Source organism: Puma concolor, chromosome A1 (assembly GCF_028749965.1).
Source record: "Puma concolor isolate L17-30 chromosome A1, mPumCon1.1.hap2, whole genome shotgun sequence".
Lineage (NCBI taxonomy): Eukaryota > Metazoa > Chordata > Mammalia > Carnivora > Felidae > Puma > Puma concolor.
The window spans coordinates 241,301,811-241,327,104 of record NC_141667.1 but is presented as its reverse complement, the minus strand read 5'-3'; the positions used below and the strand labels follow the sequence as shown (position 1 = coordinate 241,327,104).

At 34.6% G+C, this 25,294-nt stretch overlaps 1 protein-coding gene across 2 annotated transcripts in view; it reads left to right on the top strand.

The window, feature by feature from the left end:
- The window catches only part of ZMYM2 (zinc finger MYM-type containing 2), a 106,550-nt gene extending 81,591 nt beyond the window's left edge, over positions 1 to 24,959 (top strand). For both annotated transcript variants that reach the window (XM_086715483.1, XM_025923485.2), the window contains 10 exons: positions 173 to 288; positions 1,282 to 1,453; positions 2,710 to 2,835; positions 4,383 to 4,477; positions 5,725 to 5,893; positions 6,145 to 6,296; positions 18,668 to 18,782; positions 19,579 to 19,830; positions 20,089 to 20,209; positions 21,634 to 24,959. In XM_086715483.1, the coding sequence (XP_086571609.1) occupies positions 173 to 288; positions 1,282 to 1,453; positions 2,710 to 2,835; positions 4,383 to 4,477; positions 5,725 to 5,893; positions 6,145 to 6,296; positions 18,668 to 18,782; positions 19,579 to 19,830; positions 20,089 to 20,209; positions 21,634 to 21,826 (1,511 nt within the window). In that variant the 3' untranslated portion in view covers positions 21,827 to 24,959. The remainder of the gene's footprint in view (positions 1 to 172; positions 289 to 1,281; positions 1,454 to 2,709; positions 2,836 to 4,382; positions 4,478 to 5,724; positions 5,894 to 6,144; positions 6,297 to 18,667; positions 18,783 to 19,578; positions 19,831 to 20,088; positions 20,210 to 21,633) is intronic.
- The last annotated feature ends 335 nt before the right edge of the window (positions 24,960 to 25,294 follow it).

Sequence of the window (25,294 nt, the reverse complement as noted above, 5' to 3'; positions counted from 1 at the left end):
TTAATACAGCTGCTATATTTAGTTTTGTTGTTTTTACATCACCTAATTTTGTGAAAACTGAGAATTTCTTTTAAATGGGAACAGAGGCACTTAAATATTTCTTTGTTACCAAATTATTTTAACACTGAGTAATGATATATAAGTGCTCTTTAAACACATTTTGTATTTTTAGATGATAATTGGAAGACAGAATATGTTCCAGTGCCTATCCCTGTGCCTGTGTATATCCCAGTACCTATGCACATGTACAGTCAGAATATTCCTGTTCCTACTACAGTTCCTGTTCCTGTAAGTCGGGCTTTAAGTTCTTTTTCATTATGAGGTTTATCAGGCATTAAATGGGAGAACAGTGTTGTTGTAATTACTATCTCAGTGAAGCTAGTAGAACAGAGGGTTGAGTCTTCAGCTTCACCAGTTAACTTAGGTTTGGTTGACTGTCAGTGTTTGATTTGTGTTTAATCGAGTAGATCCTTAAAGGTGAAGTTTAGCAAGTGTCTGCATCTGCTTTATGCACATGATGTTTTATATTCGAGTTCATTGTAGAGAAAAACATTTGTAAAGTTGTCAGGTTTAAAACTGAAACACGGAAGAGAATTTTGTGTATATTATAATTACATTATTTTGTCCTAAAACACTTGCGGTACTTAAGACACTATTCCACAGCTTGGCTGTCCCAGTCCTCTTGGGGGGGTGGGGGGGGCAGAAGTACCTCACTTATTTTTCTTTAATGTTTATTTCAGAAAGTAGCTGGCTTATATTCTGGGCTTACTCTGTTATAGTTGATATCTTAGTTTTGATATGTGTTTTCTCCCCCAAAGCTTTTATCCATCCTGTGTTAGAATAATTTTTAATTTGGAAAATTATCTTTTTTTTTTTTTAAAGAAAAGATTTTAGGGGCGCCTGGGTGGCACAGTCGGTTAAGCGTCCGACTTCAGCCAGGTCACGATCTCGCGGTCCGTGAGTTCGAGCCCCGCGTCAGGCTCTGGGCTGATGGCTCAGAGCCTGGAGCCTGTTTCCGATTCTGTGTCTCCCTCTCTCTCTGCCCCTCCCCCATTCATGCTCTGTCTCTCTCTGCCCCAAAAATAAATAAATGTTGAAAAAAAAAATTTTTTTTAAAGAAAAGATTTTATTTTTAAGTGATCTCTGCACCCAGCATGGTGCACAAACTCATGACCCTGAGATCAAGAGTTGCATGCTCCACCAGCTGTGCCAACCAGGTGCCCCCGGAAAATCATGTTTTAACATGGAGTAAACTTAACAGTAAATACTTTGGTTAACTAGGTGCCGGTTCCTGTTTTTCTGCCTGCCTCCTTGGACAACAGTGAGAAGATCCCTGCGGCAGTTGAGGAGCTAAAAAGCAAAGTTTCCTCAGATCCTCTTGATGCAGAGCTGCTTACAATGACAGATATGATGACTGAGGACGAGGGGAAGACGGAAGCTGCCAACATCAACAGTGAGCTGCTCTGTATTTCACTTTGTGAATAAGTGTATTCTTGGTTTTCAGAGGGTTGTAATTGTTAAAGTATGTTCCAGAGCATATCCTTAAGTTTCAACTTGATACGGGAATGGGGGAGGCATTGCAGCAAAGATGTATTTGAAGAGACCCATACTCTAGCCACAAGCTCTCTTCTGTCAAGCCCAGTTTCAAGCAGGAATTTGAATGGTCCATGTTTTAATTATAATAGGATTTGACTTCTAAAATTAACTAACTCAGAATTTTTCCTGTTTTAGTGGACTACCTCAGACACAAAAACAACTTGTAGTCGGCTTTAATAATGATCCACACTCTTATATTGTAATGCTTATCCCCAATTTGTTTGTGGGCTGTACTTAGTAACTTGCATTATCTAAACAAGGGTTTATCCCAACTTCTGTTAGGGCAGTGCTTGCCAAATGGTATATATGATGAGTATGCCATGGATGATTCTCTTAGAATATTTATTCCTACCCTTACTCCTCTGGTAACACGTAGAGTCCTATTTCAACCATAAGCTGCCTAATTCACTTTACCCTAGTGTACAATAGAAACACTATAAATTCTCTCTATTTCATAATGTGACCTTGTTTGTGAAAGACGTGGTTACAGTGGTTTTGTTTTTTAAGGAAGTGAAATGGGAAAAATGTCACTGTTAATCTCATAGAAAGGGTATTGTTTTGTGAAACCTTTGTTTCGTGTGTGTGTGTGTGTGTGTGTGTGTGTGTGTCTTTCTGTCTGCTATCACCAAAATGGATAAAATGCGTATCTTACTGTGGCTTACAATACAAAAATGTTTGAAAGCAACTGATCAGAACATTAGAAAGCTGTTGTAATTGAATGATATGGATAACCTAGGTCACAGTTCGTAAAGAGTGCTGAAAATTGCAGTGATCCACCCTCATTAGTTTATTTTTGACAAGAGATTGCTTTTAGAAATATCATACATACATACTGGAATTGCTTTACTATCATTAACTTTTGAAGAGGGGCAGTCAGAAACTTAAAGGATTAAAAGTTTCCGTGTACTCATGATCATGTAACAATTGTATAGTATTTTACATTTCAAGATGGCTATATAACTTTTCCTTTTATGACTATTAATACATGTGTTTATTCTTGTTTATATATTGTTCATATATGTTTCCAGACTAAATATAAGTACTGTTTGCCAGATTAAATACAGACTAAATATAGGTGTTTTGATTTGTAATTATGTCATGAATTGATTACAGGTGTAATTATTGAAACAGACATAATTGGTTCAGATCTCTTGAAGAACTCTGACCCAGAGACACAGTCCAGTATGCCTGATGTACCATATGAACCAGATTTGGATATCGAAATAGATTTCCCTAGAGGTACTCAAAATGCTATTATGCTGTTTTATTCTTTCAATGTGAACTTTGGTTATGGAATTTAGTTATGGAGTCATAATTGTGGTTATGATCATTAACCATTTAATGTTCATGTTATTGCCTTTACTGTTTACATTTGGTTTTGTCTGGTTTTTTTTTACCAAACAAAACTCAACAGTTAACTTCTGAGATGAGGCATAGGACTTAAAGAAAATTTCTTAGAGCCAAAAAAAAAAATCTTTCGCAAAGTAAGATTACTTTGAAAATAGAGAAAAGTTGGGGCGCCTGGGTGGCGCAGTCGGTTGGGCGTCCGACTTCAGCCAGGTCACGATCTCGCGGTCCGTGAGTTCGAGCCCCGCGTCAGGCTCGCATCAGGCTCTGGGCTGATGGCTCGGAGCCTGGAGCCTGTTTCCGATTCTGTGTCTCCCTCTCTCTCTGCCCCTCCCCCGTTCATGCTCTGTCTCTCTCTGTCCCAAAAATAAATAAACGTTGAAAAAAAAAATTTAAAAAAAAAAAAAAAAAAAAAGAAAATAGAGAAAAGTTAAAGAAGTGACTGTTTCTTTTCTTTTTTTTTTTAAACGTTTATTTATTTTTGAGACAGAGACAGAGCACAAGCATGGGAGGGACCAAAAGAGAGGGAGACACAGAATTCGAAGCAGGCTCCAGGCTCTGGGCTGTCAGCACAGAGCCTGACGTGGGGCTTGAACTCACGAACTGTGAGATCATGACCTGAGCTGAAGTTGGATGCTTAACCATCTGAGCCACCCAGGCACCTCTTTTTTAAAAAAATGATTGTTTGTTTTTAAAAAAATTTAAATAATCTATTGATGGCTAATAAGCACACTAAATAGAATGTAAAGCATTTTGGGGCACCTGGGTGGCTCAGTTGGTTAAGTGTCCAACTTGGACTTCTTCCCTGGCAGTGGAGAGTTCTCTCTCTCTCAAAATAAATAAGCATTAAAAAAAAAAAAAAAAGAATGCAAAGCATTTTATTTTGAGAAAGATTTGGTATGTTGAAACAGATTTGTACTGAGATCATTTGTTACTTTTTAATTTTTTTAAACGTTTATTTATTTTGAGAGAGAGAGAGAACATAGCGGGAGGGGCAGAGAGAAAGGGAGAGAATCCCAAGTAGGCTCCACACTGTCAGCTCAGAGTCCCATAGGGGCTCAGTCCCGTGAATCGTGAGATCACGACCTGAGCCAAAACCAAGACTTGGACACTTAACTGACTCACCCACCCAGGTGCCCCTGTACTGAGACCATTTAGATCTTAGAATTGAATTTCAGGTTGTAATATTTTTCTGATATTATACATTTTCATGAAAATGTCATATTGGTATTCAGTATACATGTGTTTTATGAGTCTGAATAGGGTTTATCAGAACTCAAGACAATTCTCTATTCACCCTCTGCTGTAGCACAGGTTACCCCTGTATATAGGTGTTTGTTTATATTCTGTGATTAGTTCTTTGTTGCTGGCTGTATTTATGTAACATAAGCCTGTGCTGTTATATTTGGAAATAAAAGTTCTTCTGATTTGATTGTTAGCTGCTGAGGAACTTGATATGGAAAATGAATTTTTATTACCACCTGTTTTTGGAGAAGAATATGAGGAACAGCCTAGACCTCGATCTAAAAAAAAGGTATAAATTAATAGTATTCTTGCATTCAGCCACTATCTCTTTGTAGTGATAACCTCTTTAGTTATAGAGCAAGGGTACAGTGAGTGACCCACAGTTGTGCTGAGAATATGGGAAGACTTTTTTCCCTTAGATGTAAAAAGACTTCAAGAGTTAATGTGAAAGTAATAATTTTCCAAGTAATAAAAATGTCTCATATTTGTAACTTCATAGAAGAGCAAGTATTTTTGCCATTTAATTTTTCTTTTTAATTTTATCCTGACAAAAGGTTGACATAGTTGCTCAAAAAGTAAACTCCATTCTTTGCCAAGAATTGAGACTATTTTCTAGGGATCTGTTTTTTCCACTGTTATTTCTGATGAGACTAATCTATGAGGTTAAGTTACAGTGTGTAATATCTGGTCTTTTTTACGCAAGCTAGTACATAGAAGGACATGCTGGACAGTTTAATTGTTTAGGCAGACCAAATCTTAATGTTGTTAACAGATGTGATTTAAAAAAATACTTTATCAACAACTTTACTTATTTCTGATTTTCAACATAAAGCAAGATCAAAAGAAACAAAAAGGATGACTTGCACAAATTTTCCCACAAAGAAAGAAAAAAACTGAAAAAGGAGTGAGTACCTGCAGTAGAATGAAGTTGGACTCCTATTTGACACCACACACAAAAATTAACTCAAAATGGGTTATAGACCTAAATGTAAGAACTAAAATATAAAACTCTTAAAAGAAAACAGGCCTAAATCGTCACTGCCTTGGGTTAGGCATAGTTCTTTGACAGGATACCGAAAGTACAAGGAACAAAAGGAAAAAATAGGTGAATTAGGTATACTACATCAAAATTTAAAACTTTTATATAGTAAATAATGCCATCATGGAAGTCAAAGGAGCTGAGTGAAATTGAAATTGAAAAGTTCAATTTCTCTCTTATCTTAAGATTTAGAACCCTTTTCAGATTATTTATAAATTATGTCTTAATTTTCTTACCAGTGACTCTCACAGCAGGAGTTATTATGATTTTGATATACAAAGTGGATTATGTAGAAATATGGCATTTCTGGAGATATATTTCAAGTAATGTTATAGGTAGCTATTCTCAGATTTCAGAATACCAGTCAATTCTAAGCATATAAATAGATGTTATTTCTCTTTTAATTTTCATTTGTTGAGGGATGGCTTACATAAAGTCGTGAAATAATGTAGGTATTTTTTTAAAAAAAAGATTTTACAATGGTATTTTACTATTAGGGAGCCAAGAGAAAGGCTGTATCAGGATACCAGTCTCATGATGATAGTTCTGACAATTCAGAATGCAGCTTTCCTTTCAAATATACGTATGGTGTAAACGCATGGAAACACTGGGTCAAAACTAGGCAACTTGATGAAGATCTTCTTGTATTAGATGAGCTAAAATCTCGTAAGTGTTCTGATTTTGTTTCCTCTACACCCTATTTCAAATCAAGATTTTTGTTATTAACTACCTTTACTTAAAAAAACATAAATGTAGCTTAAAATATTTTAAGTACATTTAAATGTAGCTTTCATTTTACTTTTAAATTCTAATATAGTCTAAATCAATTTCAGAAAGTTTCTTAATCTTAAAAAAGAGAAAGTTTCTTAATCTTAAGAATAAATAATAATAATTACTAATGTTTTACTTCTTTTTAGCTAAATCAGTAAAGTTGAAAGAGGATCTGCTCTCTCACACCACGGCTGAGCTTAACTATGGGTTAGCTCATTTTGTGAATGAGATCCGACGGCCAAATGGAGAGAGTTATGCACCTGACAGCATCTATTATCTTTGCCTTGGAATACAGGAGGTTAGTAATTTGATGGCTATTTTTGGATATAATGTTAATAAGAAAGGTTGTTGTGGTAGGGGTGCCAGGTGGCTCAGTTGGTTAAGCATCCGAATTCAGCTCAGGTCATGTTCTTGCAGTTCATGGGTTTGAGTCCCGTGTTGGGCTTTGTGCTGACAGCTCAGAACCTGGAGCCTGCTTTGAATTCTGTGTCTCCCTCTCTGTGCCTCTCCCCCTGCTTGCACTCTGTCTCTCTTTCTCTCTCAAAAATAAATAAACCTTAAAAGAAAAATAAAAAAGGTCGTTGTGGTAGTTTTGGAAGAGAAAAATGTTACGTTTCAAGAATATTAAGGGTGGCTTTATGGAACATAATGATTTCTTGGCTTGCCAAGAAAGAAAAAAGAATTAATCTATTTGAATATATAATACTAGGATATTCTAAAGGATTTTCTTAGTTACTTTGTATATAGGTGTTTCATAATGAGATCTGTTGCTCAAAATCCTCAAATTCTTGAAAACTGTCGTACCAAAACCGAAAAGAATTCATGTTTAGGGGCACCTGGGTGGCTCAGTTGGTTAAGCGTTGAACTTCAGCTCAGGTCATGATCTCACGGTTTGTGGGTTCGATCCCCACATCAGGCTCTGTGCTGACGGCTCGGAGCTTGGGGCCTGCTTCAGATTCTGTCTCCCTCTATCTCTGCCCCTCCCCCACTCCTCTTCTCTCGCGAGCGTGCGCGCGCGCTCTCTCTCTCTCTCTCTCTCAAAAATAAACATTAAAATTTAAAAAAAAAATAGAAAAATGGTGTTAGGGACAAGTCACTTGAAACTCCTGCATCTATCTTTTGTTACAGTTAGCAAAGCTGTATATTTGTTGCCATATATATGATAATCAGGATGGCTTCATTTCTTCCTTAAAATTGCAAATAAATGAATTAACATCCTGAGGTGTGATCCTATATATGTATATATAGATCCATGCTGGTATACATGTAAACAGAAAAATGTGTTCCTTTGCAGATAGTGGATCTGTTTCAATTGTACACTCCTGATGTTTCTAATTTGTTATATAGGTAAATTACTCTTTATTTTTTTGGAATCATCTTATAAAAGAAGATCATTCTTTAGGGGTTTAAATAAGCCACATATCTGTGAACCTTGATTGAGTCTACTTTCCGTAATAGACATAAATACCAACTTTATGTGTTGGCTTGTAATTCTGAACAAATTGTTTAGGTTTGAGCCCAGAGGTCAGAAAGTATCTTAGCTTAACATCCTATGTGTTTTTTAGCTGTGATAAATGATAGAAGGAGCTCTTTTTACGTAGAGTTTTGTTTATAGCCCGAGAATTTAATGTTATGTTGCCAACTGATGTAGTCACTGAAATTATTCAGAAAACTAGAACTGTCTTAATTTGTATTTTTTTTTTTCAACGTTTATTTATTTTTGGGATAGAGAGAGACAGAGCATGAACGGGGGAGGGGCAGAGAGAGAGGGAGACACAGAATCGGAAACAGGCTCCAGGCTCTGAGCCATCAGCCCAGAGCCTGACGCGGGGCTCGAACTCATGGACCGCGAGATCGTGACCTGGCTGAAGTCGGACGCTCAACCGACTGCGCCACCCAGGCGCCCCTTAATTTGTATTTTAAGTTGTGTTCTCTTCAGGGTAGAAATTTGCCCAAGATTACATAAGTGGTAGTGGGAAGGTAGCACATGGCTGTAAATTATTGTATGTTCAAGGGCCGTCATATATTTTGCAGTAGCGACCTAAAAAATACATAGTAGGTTTTACTTTTCCTTATTCTTCTTTGATAGATTTATACGTACCTTAGCCTCATATTTAGATGGTGACAGTAGGTCATCCACCCTTCCAGATCTCAAAATCCCTGAAAACTAGAGATTTTACTCTTTAGTTTTTCAGAAACACTCATTTGGTAGTAAAACCTGAGTTGAAGAGTTGTGAAGTTTTTGTCTATTTAGTGTACTTTCTGTTTGATCATCTACAGAATATTAACTACGTAATTCACTATAGAATAGTTAATGTTTCTAAAGGAATAAAGGGTACTTTCCTAGATCACTTTAGGACTATTATGTAAATATGTACATGCCCTGAATTTCCTCTGTAAAATCCAAAAAAGTTATGAATTCCAAAACATATCTGGCCTCAGTGGTTCTGGTTCAAGGTTTATAGACCTGTGTGTGTTCCCCCACCCCCCATTTTCATCATACCTAGGAGTAAAAAAGAGTAGGAATAGCAGGCAAAACCATCTCAACTGTCTGGTTTCAAAATAAGTTACCTGTTACATAATAAAGACTCTTCTTCAGAGCAAATAGGATTTGGGTTTTACTCTTTGTGTCTTACACCATGCAGGCCCTATTGTAGGCACTCATTAACCTGGATAATTGTCAACAGCTAGTACACAATAGACCTGTATTGTCCAGTTTTTCTGCTGCTTTTTATTGTGTGCATGTATTTAAGATGGTGGAACAATCTTTTTTTAAAAAGAACATTTATAGCATCATCTTGGAAGTAGTTCAGTTGTTCAGATCAATCATTTGTAAAAGTGTAGAAGAGGATATTAGGGTTCTCCCAAGTTAACTCAGCAGGAAGGAAAGAGATTGAGTTCTAGGCTCTTATTTGTGTTGTTTTAATGCAGCTCTACTTTTTGGTATGTTTTGGGGTTCTGTATAAAATTTCATTTAAAAATGGCTTCTAGAAATTCACCTTAAAAAACTAGTACCTGAATAATAAAATTTTAAATCACAGTGTAATAAAAGACAACACAATGAGCAGTCTCTGTCTTACCCATCTCTGTTCCACTTAGTTCACCTCCCTGAAGTCAAATACTCTCTGTTGGCTCTTTCCTTTCCTCCGACATTACTTTGCATATAGAAATGTAATGGATTTTTGTATATTCATCTTATATTCTCTATGTACCAATTCATTATTAGTTTTGTTAGGTGGTGTTAAAGACAGTTTTGCCTCTTCCTTTCCAATCTGCATGTCTTCTTTTTCTTGTCTTATTACATTGGTTAGGGATGTCAGGCCTCCTTCCCCCTCCCAACATTGAAAGCAAATGATGAGAGCAGAAACCCTCACCTTGTTTCTAATTCTTGAGGAAAGATGCTTCACCATTAAGTATGATGTTGCCTATAGGTTTTTTGTAGTTTCTTGTTTGTTACCAGGCCAAGGAAGAGAACTTCTATCCCTAATTGGCTGAGAATTTTTCTTAACCTTTTATTTTGTTACTGAGGGTTTTTATCATAATCGGTTACTGAATTTTGTCAACTGCTTTTTCTGCATCTATGGAGACAATCATATGGTTTTTCTCTCTTATTCTCTTAAGAGAATTAATTTTCAGATATTAAATCAACCTTGAATTTCTGAGAGATACTGCATTTGATAATGATATATTAACTTTTTTATATACTGCTGATTAAACTTGCTAATTTACTGTTAATGACTTTGCAGAGGTTCATGGAGGATACTAGTCCATAGTTTTCTAGAGATCTTTCCCTGGCTTTGGTGATACCACTGGCCTCATAAAATAAATTGGGAGGTGTTCCTTTCTCCTACTTTTTTTTTTTTTTTTTTAAAGCTTGCTTGCTTTTCCTTCCTTCCTTCCTTCCTTCCTTCCTTCCTTCCTTCCTTCCTTCCTTCCAGTCAGTCAATCTTAAGCAGGTTCCACACTGGTGTGGGGCTCGATCCCAGGACCCTGGGATCATGACCTGAGCTGAAATCAAGAGTCGTATATTCAACCAATTGAGCCACCCAGGACCCCCCCCCCCCCCCCCCCCCGCCTTTCTTCTCTTTTCTGAAAGAATTTGTGAGAATTGGTATTATTCCTTTCTTAAGTGTTTGACAGAATCCAGTGAAGCTATGTGGGCCTGGTTTTTTTTGTTTTTTTTGTTTTTTTTTTGTGGGGTTTGAGGTAGTTTAAATTACTAAGTCAATTCATTTAATTTTTATACGGTTATTTAAGTTCACTCTTTATTTTGAGTTCATTTTAGCAGTTTTGTCTTTAAAGAAATTTGTGCACTTGATCAAAGTTGTCACATATTTGTTAGCATGGGTTGATGTTGATAGGTAGATAGCAGCTTAAAAATGTAATGGTTTAGGGGCGCCTGGGTGGCGCAGTCGGTTAAGCGTCCGACTTCAGCCAGGTCACGATCTCGCGGTCCGTGAGTTCGAGCCCCGCGTCAGGCTCTGGGCTGATGGCTCAGAGCCTGGAGCCTGTTTCCGATTCTGTGTCTCCCTCTCTCTCTGCCCCTCCCCCGTTCATGCTCTGTCTCTCTCTGTCCCAAAAATAAATAAAAAACGTTGGAAAAAAAAAAATAAAAAAAAAATGTAATGGTTTATAATGATAAAAAACATAGCCCTTAGTTTATACATTGTGAAAAACAAATGGCTAGTGGGATTGGGCCTAATGGGGCTAGGGTTCTGGTTTGCCTGTATTTGCTGATCTAGCTAAAAGTTTATCAGTTTTCTTTCATTGATTTATTCGGAGAGCCAGCTTTTGGTTTCATTGATTTTTCTCTGTTTTTCTGTTTTCTCTTTTTTGGAGTCTCTGACCTCCATTTGTTTCCTTTTAATTCCTTAATTTGTTTTCTTTTTTCCAACTTAAGATCATTGATCTTAGACTTTTTTTCTTTTCTAGTAAAGCATTTAAAGGTGTACATTTTCTTCTATCAACTAGTTTACTTGCGTTCCATAAATTTTTAAAAATATTTTCATTTTCCTTAAGTAAAGAGAATTGGCTGGCTACCCTATAACTCTATTATAGGAAGTTGAATCTCTGGATTGCTTTTTACTGAGTGGGTTATTTAAATATTAGAACTCCAAATACTATTAGAGGTTTGAGATCTAAATGGATTGCATAAGAAGGAATTATAAATTATGTCTTTAAGTTGGTCTTTTTTTCTAATTTTTTTTTATTGTGGTAAAATACACGTAACATATAACTTACCCATTTTAACTGTTTTTAATGTACAAGTCAGGGATATTAAGTACATTTGTAATCCTGTGCAAACATGACCACCATCCATCCCCATATAGCATAACTGAAACTCTGTACCCATTAAACAGTAACTCATTCTCTCCTCACTCCACCCTTGGCAGCCATCATTCTGTTTTCTGTCTCCATAAGTTTGACTACTTACGGTATCTTGTATAAGTGAAATCGTACAATATTACTCTTTTTGTGACTGGCTTTTTGCACTAAGCATAATATCTTCAAACCTTATCCATATCGTAGCATATGTCTGAATTTCCTCCCTTTTTAAACAGGGTCTTTACATTTGACTAAAACTGTTTCCTCAGAAATTTTTTTTGCTACTGAACTATACACTTTAGAATGGTTAAGATAGTAAATTTTTCTTTTCTTTTTTTGTTTTTATACCATAATTGAAAGAAGTTTTTTTTTACTATTCTCATCATTGGACATATTTTCACAGACTTGATTTAATTTTGTAAAAGGCTGTATGGTATTTATAAGCAGCTTTAAAAATAATCTTAAACCTCAGTGTAAAGATAAGCTATCTAAAATATACTTTACAGAAATCATTGCTGTTTAATGTTACTTCAAGGATGTGTACAGAAATAGAAGCTATTTTTGGAAGAGTGCATATTTTTCTGTTGCATTTATTGATTTTGTTTGCATCTGGGAATAAAATAATGTCGAAGAAGTAGGACTTTTTTTATATTTGTTTATTGAAGGAATAACATCTTTAGTTGTGAGGACCAGGTGTTGTGAATGTAGGTAGTAAATAGGTAGCCGTTTCTGTACTGCATATTGAGAAATTAGGTATAATTATGGATATTTAATTAGTACTGTGTGAAGGGGGTGCACAGCATTTTTTTTCTAGCTCACAAACAGAATAGCTGATTTTCCCCCCTGATTTTATAAGGATAACGGTTATTGTTAAAAAAGGAAATTATGTGAACTCCTACAATCATGATCATTCTTTCCTCTCATCCACTCTTACCTTACACATGTGAACACACGCCCTGCACACCAAATGCATCGTCAGTGGAATTGTGGATACCGTTTTCCTGAACCTTCCCCACTTCATCATGGTTAGCTAAATGTGTATGCTTCTCTGTATTTTTTTATGAACACGGCAAAAGATATAATTGTCAGCTAAGAACATGGAGCCATATTAAACTTTTGTACTATAGTTTCCTTCCTTCTGTTTCTCAGCACATTGTGGCAGTCCCTCTAAGTCAGCTGGAACAGACTTAACTGTGTGTATTTCATACTACATTTAATTTAGTCATTTCAACAATGATGAGCATTCCCTTTGTTTCATAAAATTTTGCTATTATAGATAAACAGTGTACACCTTCTTTCCCCTCCTTTCCCAGATACTACATAATGATCCTAAAGATCTTTTTCAAAAGAAAAAAAAAATTTTTTTTTTATGTTTTATTTTTGAGAGCGAGAGACATAGTGTGAGTGGGGGAGGGGCAGAGAGAGAGGGAGACAGAGAATCTGAAGCAGGCTCCAGGCTCTGAGCCATCAGCACAGAGCCCGATGCGGGGCTTGAACCCACAAACTGTGAGATCATGACCTGAGCCAAAGTCCGATGCTTAACCAACAAGCCACCCAGGTGCCCTGATCCTAAAGATCTTAAAGATCTTATTTCTATGAGATTAGATTTCTGAAAGGGTATTATTAGACCATAAAAAAAGCATATGTTTTATTTTATTTTTTAAGTTTATTTACTTAGAACGTGCACATGCAAGCAGGGGAGGGGCAGAGAGAGAGAAGGGGAGAATCTCAAGCAGGCTCTGTGCTGTTAACTGCGGAGCGTGACACAGGGCTCGAACTCACGAAATTGTGAGATCATGACCTGAGCCAAAGTCTGACACTTAACGGACTAGCCACCGAGGTGCCCCAAACATACTTTTTATTGTAAAAGCTATCATGATATTGCTTCCCAAAAGTGCTGAGGATCTTTTTAGTTGGCCATTTGAGTTAGCTTTTCTGTGAAGTTTTGCTTTGTTGGGTTGTTTATCTCTTTCCATTTGTGAGAATTCTTTGTTTATTCTAGATAGTTATTCTCATTTTCCAAAAATTTTTCCAAAATTTCTTATCTTGAAAAATGCTTTTTTCAAGAAGAGTTAGAACTCCATTTACTATATTAAAAACTAGAGTAAACTCACTTATTAATTTGAGCTTGTTAATTTGAGTTCTATTATATAGAACTTTTTAAAATTCTATTAAAATATGTATAACATTTTAAAATGTATTTAATCTTTGATTCAGAAGGGCCTTAAGAATTTGCCTTATTTTTCACAGCAGTGGTGTAATGCATTCAGAGTTTTGCTAACCTTCTTTCATTGGTTTCTTCAGGAGACATTAGTTAACTGTTTATTGTATGCTGAACACTGAACATTGGAGTAGATATTAGAGATTACTTTTTTTTTTTTTTTTTTTTTTTACTATTTACTGATTTCCATGCACTGTACTAACTGCTTGACATGTCATTTAATCCTCTCAACAACCTTACTATTCTTCTCACCATTTTTTAATGATGAAGGAAAATTAAGTAGCTCACCTGAGTTTATATAGCTCATATATTTTGAATCTGGTAAGCAGTCTGACTTAAAAGCTGTAATATGTTCTGCCCAAGGATTTGGAACACATACAAAAATAATATTTAAACAGTGCTGTTCTCATGGTATGGTATGTTGGTGGCACAGAGGTGGGAATAATTGGTTCTATAAGGATGTAATCTGAGAAAATAGTGGGGAAGATCTTTAAATTGAACTTTGAAGTAAATATAGAAATTCTAGGCAGGAGGGATGAGGGAAGAACAATGGCATTTCAAGAACAGAGAAAAATATATACAGGGCACAGTTTTCCAGGAACTGCTTGGCATGGCTGGAATGTAGAATATGAAGTGTAGAGAGCTTTGGGTGCAGGTGGGGTATGAAGTAGGTAACAGTCATGCAGCAAAGGGCCTGTATTTATTGTTAAAATGTTTAGACATCTTTTATCCAGGTTGAAACAGGAAAAGGTTTTAAGCATTTTGTAAAGATCACACTTGATTTTTTTTTTTTTTTTTTTTTTGCCTTGGAGGTAGGCAGCTGAGGGTTGGAATAATATTACTGAAACACAAATTATTGTGCAGAGCTGCTGATTTGTAGCTAAATTAATGGTGGGTTGTGTTTACATTGTTTTTAATGAAGCTTTATGCAAGTAGCATTTTATAAGACCATCAATTTTAGACACCTATAAGTATAATCTCTTAAATATATCTAATAACCCTTAAATGATGAGTGTCTTATATTCTCAACATACTATTTATAAATTGTTATGCATATTGTTACATATAATAGGTTTTGCTTAGCTAGTTTTCTAAAAACATTGTCATTACATATGTATTAGTGATAATTCATGTCTAAACAAACATGTTACTGACTGAACGTTTTCTAAAACATATGATTTTCAACTATGTTAGTAGACTTATATTCTACTTCTCAAATACCAGTGCCAGAATTTCTGCTTAAGTAGATAGTTACCAATGTGCTGCTTTGCATTTTTAATCCAAAAGAGAACAGAGCCCTTGAAACTTAGCTCATCTGAAATAAGTGCTCTACGTGTAAAATACACATAAGATTTCAAAGAATTTATATTTTAAAAATGTAAAACGTATTCTGTCTCCTTCTCTTTCTGCCCCTCCCCACTCGCATTGTCTCTGTCTCTGTCAAAATAAATAAATAAACTTTAAAAATTAAAAAAAAAAAAAAAAAAAGATTTCTAAGAAGGGGCGCCTGGGTGGCTCAGTAAGTTAAGCATCTGACTCCTGGTTTTGGCTCAGGTCATGAGCTCACGGTTTCATGGGTTTGAGCCCCACATTGAGCTCCTCTGTGCTGATGGTGCAGAGCCTATTTGGGATTCTCTGTCTCCTTCTCTCTCTGCCCTTCTCCCACTCACACTGTCTCTGTCTCAAAATAAATAAACCTAAAAAAAATATATAATAAATAAATAAAAATGTAAAATATCTGATTAAGTTTTGTATTGTATGTTTAAAGTAATGTTTTAGATGTATTGGGTTAAATGAAATATTTAACTATAACTTCTAAAAAAATTTTAGAAGTTTTAGAAAATTTAAAATTATATGTGTAGATCACACTATATTTTGTTGTTCAATGATACTCTGTGCATTGGTTCCAAAATTATCTCTGGATCTCTAGTTCTCTCAAATATTGTTCCAAAGCATTCTAAATGCAATGAGAAACCAGAACCCTTATAAAGGAATTTATATTTTGGAAAGAGAATACTTACTAATTTAAATAATTCTGTAATTATTTAGTAATTATTTTTTAGTAAAAATTTTTATTAAGGTTGCTACTCTTGGGGCACTTGGGTGGCTCAGTTGGTTAAGTGTCTGACTCTTGATTTCGGCTCAGGTCATGATCTCATGGTTCATGAGATCAAGCCATGTGTCAGGCTCAGTGCTGGCAGTGAGGAGCCTGCTTGGGATTCTCTCTCTCCCTCTTCCTCTCTCTCTCTCTCTCTCTCTCTCTCTCTCTCAAAATAAATTAACTTAAAAAAAAAAAAAGATTGATACTCTTTAGACAAGCCTGACCCATCACCGTGTTTTTTCCGGGGTTACTTCCTAGAAGGTGTTGATGGCTTCTCCTTTGCTTCTGAAAAGCAAAAGTTACTGCGCTTTGGTGATGGGGCAGATTAGGTGTTCATAAGTTGTGTAGATTGGGTGTTTATAAATTGGGACTGCCTTAATGGAAAATAACAGCTATACCATAATATAGTATTGCTTTGAATACTACAGCAATGACTAATAAAGCTTATCGTCATTCCTTCTGTAACAATAAGAGCAGCAGGTCTTTTGATTTATCAGGGATTGCCAAAAAAAGCACATCTTTTAGGAGCTACTTGCAGTAAAGTGGAGTTGGAAGCATGGTAGTTTTTGGCTTGTTGTTAAGGTTCTGAATGTACATAGAAATTATTTCCCCCTTGGGGCGCCTGGGTGGCTCAATTAAGCGTCCGACTTTAGCTCAGGTCATGATCTCTCTGTGAATTGAAAGCCCCGTTTCGGGCTCTGTGCTGACAGCTCAGAGCCTGGAGCCTGCTTTGGATTCTGTCTCCCCCTCTCTCTCTGCCCCTCCCCCATTCGCATTCTCTCAAAAATGAATAAACATTAAAAAAAAAGTTATTTCCCCCTTATTGCTTGACTTATAGCTGAAAATTACTTCAGGATCATTTCTCTCATTATGATTGCTGCTTTAAATGGTAAGAACAAAAGAGAAAAATTGCTGTTCTGAACATGAGGATTTCACTTCTGCAGTTGTTTTGTATAATGGGCATCAACTTTACATTAAAAAACATTAAACAGGGGCGCCTGGGTGGCGCAGTCGGTTAAGCGTCCGACTTCAGCCAGGTCACGATCTCGCGGTCCGTGAGTTCGAGCCCCGCGTCGGGCTCTGGGCTGATGGCTCAGAGCCTGGAGCATGTTTCTGATTCTGTGTCTCCCTCTCTCTCTGCCCCTCCCCCGTTCATGCTCTGTCTCTCTCTGTCCCAAAAAAATAAATAAAAATAAACGTTAAAAAAAAAATTAAAAAAAAAAACATTAAACAGATTGAATTGTGATATTGTATTTTAACCAATTAATGCTACAGTCATAACACTGAGAATTTCCAGATATTTTTATAGAATTTCTGCCCTCTGACTAACTCATCAGTAGGGAAGGGATCTGACACTGTCACTTCATTGATTGCCAGGCACTTGGTTTGTCATCCTATTCACAAGGTATCAGTTACGAATTTTTGTTCTGCCATTTTGAAATTATGCTGTCTCCCTTCTGACTAGCAGGACTAACATTATAATGATCAGTTCAGATGATGATACGCTAGTCTGATATTTGATTATTATATGGTGTTTTTTTTCCATTCTTTTACTTTTCATTTATCTGTGTCTGCATATTTAAAGTTAGGTGTCTTGGAGCACCTGGCTAAGTTGGAAGAGCATGCAACTCTTGATCTTGGGGTTGTAAGTTCGAACCCTGTGCTGGCTATAGAGATTATTTTAAAGAAAATAAAACGTAAAAAAAGTAGGTTTCTTGTTAAGCAGCATATTGTTGGGTCTGGCTTTTTTTTTTTTTTTTTTTTTTTAAGCCCAATTGACCAATCTTTGTCTTGGTATGTTTAGACCAACAAACCTTTTTTTTCCCTGTATATAAAGAACCAGATAGTAAATGTTTTATTTGTCTTTGCAGGCCACACTGATATATCATGCACCCATTCAGCTCTGCCATTGCAGTATGAAAACAGACTTTGGCAATATGCAGATGTCACTTGTGTCTGTGTTTCAAGGAAACTTTATTGACAAAAATAGGCACTGAACCAGTTTTGGCTCTCATTTGCCACCCTGGTTTAGATCTTTTATACTTAGTATAATCACGCCTGCCATTGGATGAGAATCTGCCATTGGTTGTTTTGTATTTGTTTTATCTGTTCATTATTGGTTTTTTTTTTCTCTGCTTTCTTTTGAATTAGTTATTTTTCTGTGATTCTATTTTGTCTCTACTGTTGGTTTATTTTTTGCCTCTTAAATAGTTTTGTTGTGGTTGCCCTAGGATTTATAATATGGGTCTTCAGTTCATTATCTACCCTCAAATATTATTGTACCACTTTATGTATTACGTATGAACCTTATAACAGTGTCCGTTTCCCATCGCCTGCCCCTTTGTGCTGTTGTTGCCATACATTCAACTTTTACATTATTTTATTCCAGATTCCACTGGAGATGGACTTTGCAAACTTTAGTTTTTAAATCATTCCTTAACAACTCTCATTGTTAAGATTTGTCATAGTAAGTTATTAGAGTCAAGTTTGTACTGACTCACAGGAGTTAGAGAGGAGCAGTAAGTAAAAAGCATTCCCTAACAATTGAGTGCTAGAAGAGACCCTCAGACCACTGCAGAATAACATTTCATCCAATTCAGAATTTTTCTTTAATAATTTATAATTTAATTACTCTTACTTGAAAATCTAATTTTGTTTTCTCCATGTTCTATATAATGAACATTGGAACCAGATATTCTGTTTTTATCTGACAGACTGAAGATTTCTGCTAGTTCTTACATTCTGGATTCTTGGGTTTGTATTTCAGCTTTGAGTTTTTTAAGCCAAAGAGTAATTGGCAACTTTGATTCTTTATGATTTCTAGGTATATAGATAAAGCCAGTAATCTCTCCTGTTGTATTATGTTAGTGTGCCTGGTTTTTTGGTTTTTGATTTTTGGTTGTTTTTTTTTTTTTTTTTTTTTAGATAAAAGCTTTCTTTCTTAAGACATATTGTATAAGTATATATTCACTCTTTATAATAAGCTGGTTTTCCTTCAAGAAACTTTTTTTTTCTATTGTAGTACTTGTGTGGTAGTAATCGAAAAGACAACATATTCATTGATCCAGGATACCAGACATTTGAGCAAGAATTGAATAAAATACTTCGAAGTTGGCAACCAAGTATACTTCCAGATGGTAATGCTCGCTTGCTGTCTCTCTTATATATATAAGAGATACATATGTATCTTTACATATATACATATGTATATATGTAAAATTTTTCAGGATTGAGAGTTTTTAATGTAACTTCTGTACTATTGTATCTGTCTCCTATGAGTATTCTGGTTCTTGAGGTAATCCTCTCTTAAAAAAAAGTGTTGCTGACTTGCTACTAGGATTTTTATTTTTACAGAAAGTATGTTAAAAATAATTATGAAATAATTTAAATTAGTGTATTTTTCAGAGTACTTATTCATGAACTCATCTGTTCATCTTTTGTTGAATTAGAAATGAATGTAGTTGATAACTAGTGTTTATAAAGAACTTTGTAATAAATGTGACCTGCTTTCTCTGCAGTAAGAAACTGGGTGTGTATTCTTAAGCCCTGCTGTGGATATTGTGATACAAATTTCTCTAAGAAATCTGTTTTAGATGTGTGAAGAAAATGTGTTTGTGAATGGAAATCACCTATTTTTTTCCCCCAGCAATCATGCAGATTTAAATTCCTTTCTGACCGTTGTGTGCTTGTCCTATAGAAGACCAGAAGCAAACATCTAGTCTCTTATTCCAGAGATGCTAGCACCACAGTCTTGTGTATTCCCTAGCTTCTTTTGTCATAGAGCTGCATAGGTAATTCTGAAAGTGTGTTTTGACCTGGTGTGAATGGAGGATTAAAATAGGTTTGTTCTTGAATTAACTTTATTTTTTTTTTAGATGGTTAAATGATCATTATTTTATTTGTTGTAATTTTTAAAAAATATTTCTGTTTAAGGGTCAATATTTTCTCGAGTCGAAGAAGATTATCTCTGGAGGATAAAACAACTGGGATCACACTCTCCAGTAGCTCTTCTGAATACCCTGTTCTACTTTAACACTAAGTATTTTGGTCTGAAAACAGTGGAACAACACTTAAGACTTTCCTTTGGCACTGTGTTTAGGCACTGGAAAAAAAATCCTTTAACAATGGAAAACAAAGCATGTCTTCGATACCAAGTGTCTTCCTTATGTGGAACAGATAATGAAGGTAGTGTAACATATTTTTATTTTTGTATTGTCTGTGGCAGGGATGGCCAAACTTTGCCTTAGTAAAGACCACCTGGGTCACTTGTTAAGACTCTAAGGACTGCCATTTTCATAAAGACAACCTATATCTTCTTAAGACATCTTAGTTCATTTTGTTTGAAAAAGCCATATATTTGGTATAACAGATACAAGGAGTGAATAGTACTATTCTTTCTTCAAGATTAGTCTCAGGAAGTTCATGTAATTTTTATTTTTTAAGATAAAATTACTACTGGAAAAAGAAAACATGAAGATGATGAGCCAGTATTTGAACAAATTGAAAATACAGCCAATCCTTCTAGATGTCCTGTGAAAATGTTTGAATGCTACTTGTCTAAAAGGTAAGTGTTAATGATATTTAACTTTTTAAATGGTAGTATAGGTTAGTTTCCTTGAATTTAACACTACCAAGAGGTGACATTTTTCACTGATCTTTCTTAGATTTTTCTCTCACTTCTCACTCACATCTAATGTTTGTAAGTCTCATTATTGTAAAATACCTAGCTTATACTTCATACTTTAAGGTTCAAGCATATGTTAAGAAATTGTTGTTTAGTGAAGTTGCTACTATTATTGTCATCTTTTAAATTACAGCAATTCCAATAATAAAGCATAGGACACAAACTTTTTTTTGTAAAGGGTCAGATAGTAAATATTTTAGGCTTTTTAGGCTATAGAGTCTCTATTGAAGTTAATCCATTCTGTTGTTATAGCCAGAAACCAGCCATATACTATTATAAATAAATGGCCCTATAGTATTTTTATAGTACTTGTAGTATACAGTTTTATTGTGTTCTAAAACCTGAGACAAACAAGTGATGGGCTATAGTTTGCCCACCCCCTGGTGAAAAGGTATGTTCAAAGGTAGAATAGATAGATGGAGATGAAAATGAAATCTTTACATGTAAGAGAAAATGTTCCTTTAAGAAGGTCTTACATAGTGTTCTGAAAGTACTATACTTTTCAACTATACCACCACTTTGTTCCCTCAATCTAATACCAACAGGCATTTTAGAAAATGTTAAACCATTGAGATGTTTAGAGATCATAAACTATTTTATGCTTGTCCATTGCTTTATATATATGTACTCTTTAATTTTCGAAGGCTTAGTATGAACTAAGAGTTCATTTCCTTATGTTAAGTTGTATAAATTATAGATAGGTCCCCAAATGAGTTCTTAAGAACTAATGATGTCATCTACAGATAATAGTAATATTTTTGACTGGTTTGGGGTGGCCCTGTTTGGCTGCAACAGTGTTAGATCTTCCAGTGGTGGTAACTCTTATTTGGAAATCCCTATCTCAGTATTGTTGGTATTTTAAAAGTTAAATTTCTATTGTATAATGCTATTAGGTATTTTTATTTTATGGGCTACTATATTTCATCAATTTTAAGACACACTTTTCAAATTTTACTATCTCTGAAACTGGGATGCATGTTATAATTGATACAACTTAAAATTATAATTGACAGTGTTCTACTTGTTTAGTGGCAACATTAAAATAATGATTAAAAATATTATTTCTTTTGATGGTGTTTTGGATTCAGTGAAATAACGGAATTCACATGGTGGGAAAATAATCTTTTATCACAGAAATTAACTTTGAAAATATCTTAATGATAAAAAAAATTAATATAAGTAATGACATGATCTGACCACATAATATGGTTAGTAGTAACAGCATTATTCTTGGAAGACGAAAAGAAAGTTGTGGGGAATTTTGTATATATACTGTGAAATTGACTTTCTCCTTTCTCCCAAAGTCCACAGAATCTTAATCAGAGAATGGATGTTTTTTATTTGCAACCAGAATGCTCTAGTTCTACAGATAGCCCTGTCTGGTACACATCTACTTCACTGGACCGAAACACCTTGGAAAATATGCTTGTACGGGTTCTTTTAGTAAAAGATATTTATGATAAAGACAATTATGAACTGGACGAAGACACAGACTAAAAAGGAACGTTTCAGAAGCAATCGGGATAAAACAGCATTAGATAGTCATGCTGCTAGATCTTTATTATGGAAAACATTTCAAGTTTACTCCTTCTGTTTTGAGTTTTGTAGCAGTGTACCCACACTGGGTATTACCATGTAAATAATCTGTGAGTGAAAGTTGCCATTATTCTATGTAGTGGTTTTAGGATACTTAACAAATACATTCAAATTCTTTTTTTATTATTTATTTGATTAGGTATGTTTGTAACTTTTTACATTACAAAATACGAATGAGAATGTGCCATGTATAATTTTTTTCTTGTAGTAAGAAACATCCATATTGCACAACTCTACTGTTGCAAAGCTTCCTTGAAAGGAGGCTCTTTTACTGGGTTCTTTACCAGATGGTTGTGTATGGGTAGCACTACTAAAAGTTTAGAACTTGCAGTGTCTTTCCGAATTTTTAAAATAAACTGTAAACTAATAGGCTGGGTTTTTTGTTTTGTTTTTTGGGGGTTTTGTTTGTTTGTTTTACGTTTTAGTTACTGAAGCCTTACAAGGTTATGTAGAGAGATACCATCTTCTGTACCAAAAATAGACAAGAGAATGCTGTCGATATTGGTGTACTGTAATGTGAATCTATACTGGTGAAAACAACTTTTTGTTCCCCTTATTAAAACCTTAGTGTCCTTTTCTCATTTGTGGCTTTCTGCATCACCCCAGTCAATAATATATATATATATATATATATGTGTGTGTATATATATATATGTATGTATATATGTGTGTGTATATATATATATATATATATGAAGAATGATGTTGAAAACATGATCATTGAGACATTTTCTTTGTAAAAATGTCCAATGAAAGTACAAAATTCTGTTTTCTGTGCCAACCATAAGTATCCAAAATCCCATTCATTTATAGAAGTTTGATTTTTCTTTTTTCCCCTTAAAGATACAGATCATGTTGTAGTATCTGAGTAGTACTCTAAAACTTTACCAACTTTATTAGGATTTTTATATTGCCTTCAAATATGACTGATGGATACATTGGATAAAATTATTTTTAGAGATGCCGCTCCTAAAATAGTTGTTACAGAAGGTCGATCAAGTTTAAATAAGAGAGTATCACATTTTTACTATGAAGATTACCAGTGTAGTGATTCTGATATTTCAGATGATTGAAGAACAAAGAAAGAAACTGATGGATAAAGTCTATCTCAAAGGAAATCACATTTGATGTTAGATTGTTTGGCTTTTAAAATTACTTCTTATAGAAGATAAAAGCATTTTAAAACTTTGTGCTTCTGCATAGCAATTTATCTGTTTAGACCTTTTCTTTTAGAATAAGGAAGTTTACTTAAAATCCTACTTGATAGAGACTGAGCAAAATGCTGGCTGCAAATTATTATAAAGAAAGCATTTGGCTGACTTCATAGAGCATGTATGTAATCATATTGTTTTGTTTCTAATTCCTGACTCACCATGGTGACATTAGTTTTTTAAAATTGTTGCGGGGGGTGGGGGGGGCGGAATTTGGGCTATTTTCCACAGTGATTAGGCAACGTCTACACATCCCTTAGGTATTTCTCCTTTGCTTAGGATAAATGTTAGCATTCAGAAGAAATTTTCTCAATCATGATATAGAAAAATTCACAAGTATAATCACTGTATTTTAAAGCAATAATTATCAGAAATGGTTTTGGCATAAAATTACTTTATAATGTCCTAATTTGTTTTATAAGTTTTGAATAACATACCTGTCCCTTAATTTTATATTTGTTGATTTCATAATCACACAGCAAATCTGATATTACTTTACTAAAATAGATTGCTCATTGTCTATTTAATTCAGAAAACTGGGTAACATTTAAAATATATACTATAAAAATTTCCTCACACTTAACCTTTTTCCAGAAGTACTTTAAGCACTTTTCCTATAAATGCATATTGTTGATTAAAAGGTGGTTAATCCTAGCCATCTTTTATTCTTCACAGTGGTGCTATATTCCATCAAGAGCAATAACGTTTTCCCCAAATGTCACTTAATGTTTATTCTCCCAAATACCATACATTTCTGCCGCGGTGCTGTTAAGCACCTTGCCTGGCTATTTACATCTCCTTTATTGTACATTAGCTTTTCTAAACAGAAATGTCTACATAATTTTGATCTCGACATGATTGAGGATTTAGAGCTCTTGTTTTTGTCTTGAATGCAATCCAAGGATTAACTTGACTCTCAGGGGGAAAAGAAAAACAAAACTTTATAAGAATTGTTTGTTCTGTGAAACTTATTTCACCTAGAATACATTTCATTGGTTCCTGGATGTCCTTAGTTTTTGTGGTCATAGCTGACTGCTGAGAAAAAGGACAGTGAAATGGTAGCAGTTTATTTTTGCTTCTTAGTGATTTCTGTTTATAGCATCCTGTAAATATAACTTTATTGTCTTTAGATGTCTATTGGAGATGCTATATTTTTTTGTTCTGAAGGTTTTGCCATTTAAAATGAATCAAAGTTTTTATTCCTATTGAGAAAAGTGAATTTCCCATGCAAATTGAATCTTCATTAACACAGTTTTTAGGTTTTAAACTGTATTAGGTAATATAAGACATTAAAAGATTTTTCTAGGCAAGAAGCACAACTTTTTTTTTTTTTTTTTTTTGGCATAAAAATATTACACAAGTTGTCACCAGTGTGTTAAACATCTTGAGACAGGAAAGAAGAAGATGCATATTGTACTGCGCATTCAAACTTTTGTCACTGTTTTTCTGATGGAATTTCCCTTTGTCCTGGCCAATATGGAATGGGTGACTCATTTATGGGATAATCTGGAAATGAGATAAACTCATTTATGCATAGCATGAAGGTTTACAGTAATGGAGAAGTCAAAATTGCAAATTTTTGGTTTGTACTACTCTAATGTGGGTTCATTTTGTCTGAAATCTTAAATACCATGCAGTCTTAAATCACTATAAAAATTTACACTTTTATTTTGCCAGTTATTTCCAAAATGTATTGTTTTACATATGTCACTTATGTTCTAAGTTACCACTGACTGTAGGATAATGTCCTTGTTCCCCTCAAACAAAATAGTCATGAAAGTGTACATTAAAATATTTTTAAAGAATAAATTTCTTTAACTAAATTATAATACTTTTGGATTTCCCCCCTTAATAAGCCCCTTTCTCATTTTTAGAGAAGTTATTTGAATTTCAGTTATTCCATTTTACTATGTTTTTAGGAATAGACCATTTTTAATACTGTTTTCCAGTGTTAAGTACTTTTTATTGTTTCTGGGTTTATCATACTTGAAAATGATACTACTAACAATATCTTATAAATATAGCAGTTGATGTCCAGAACAGGTTAACTGCATCGGTCTGGGTTTGAGAGTAGAGGCATTTAAAGTGATGTTTCAATTTGTACTATTTTTTTTTTCTTAGAAGCTACATATTAGACACCCCAAATACGTTACTGTGA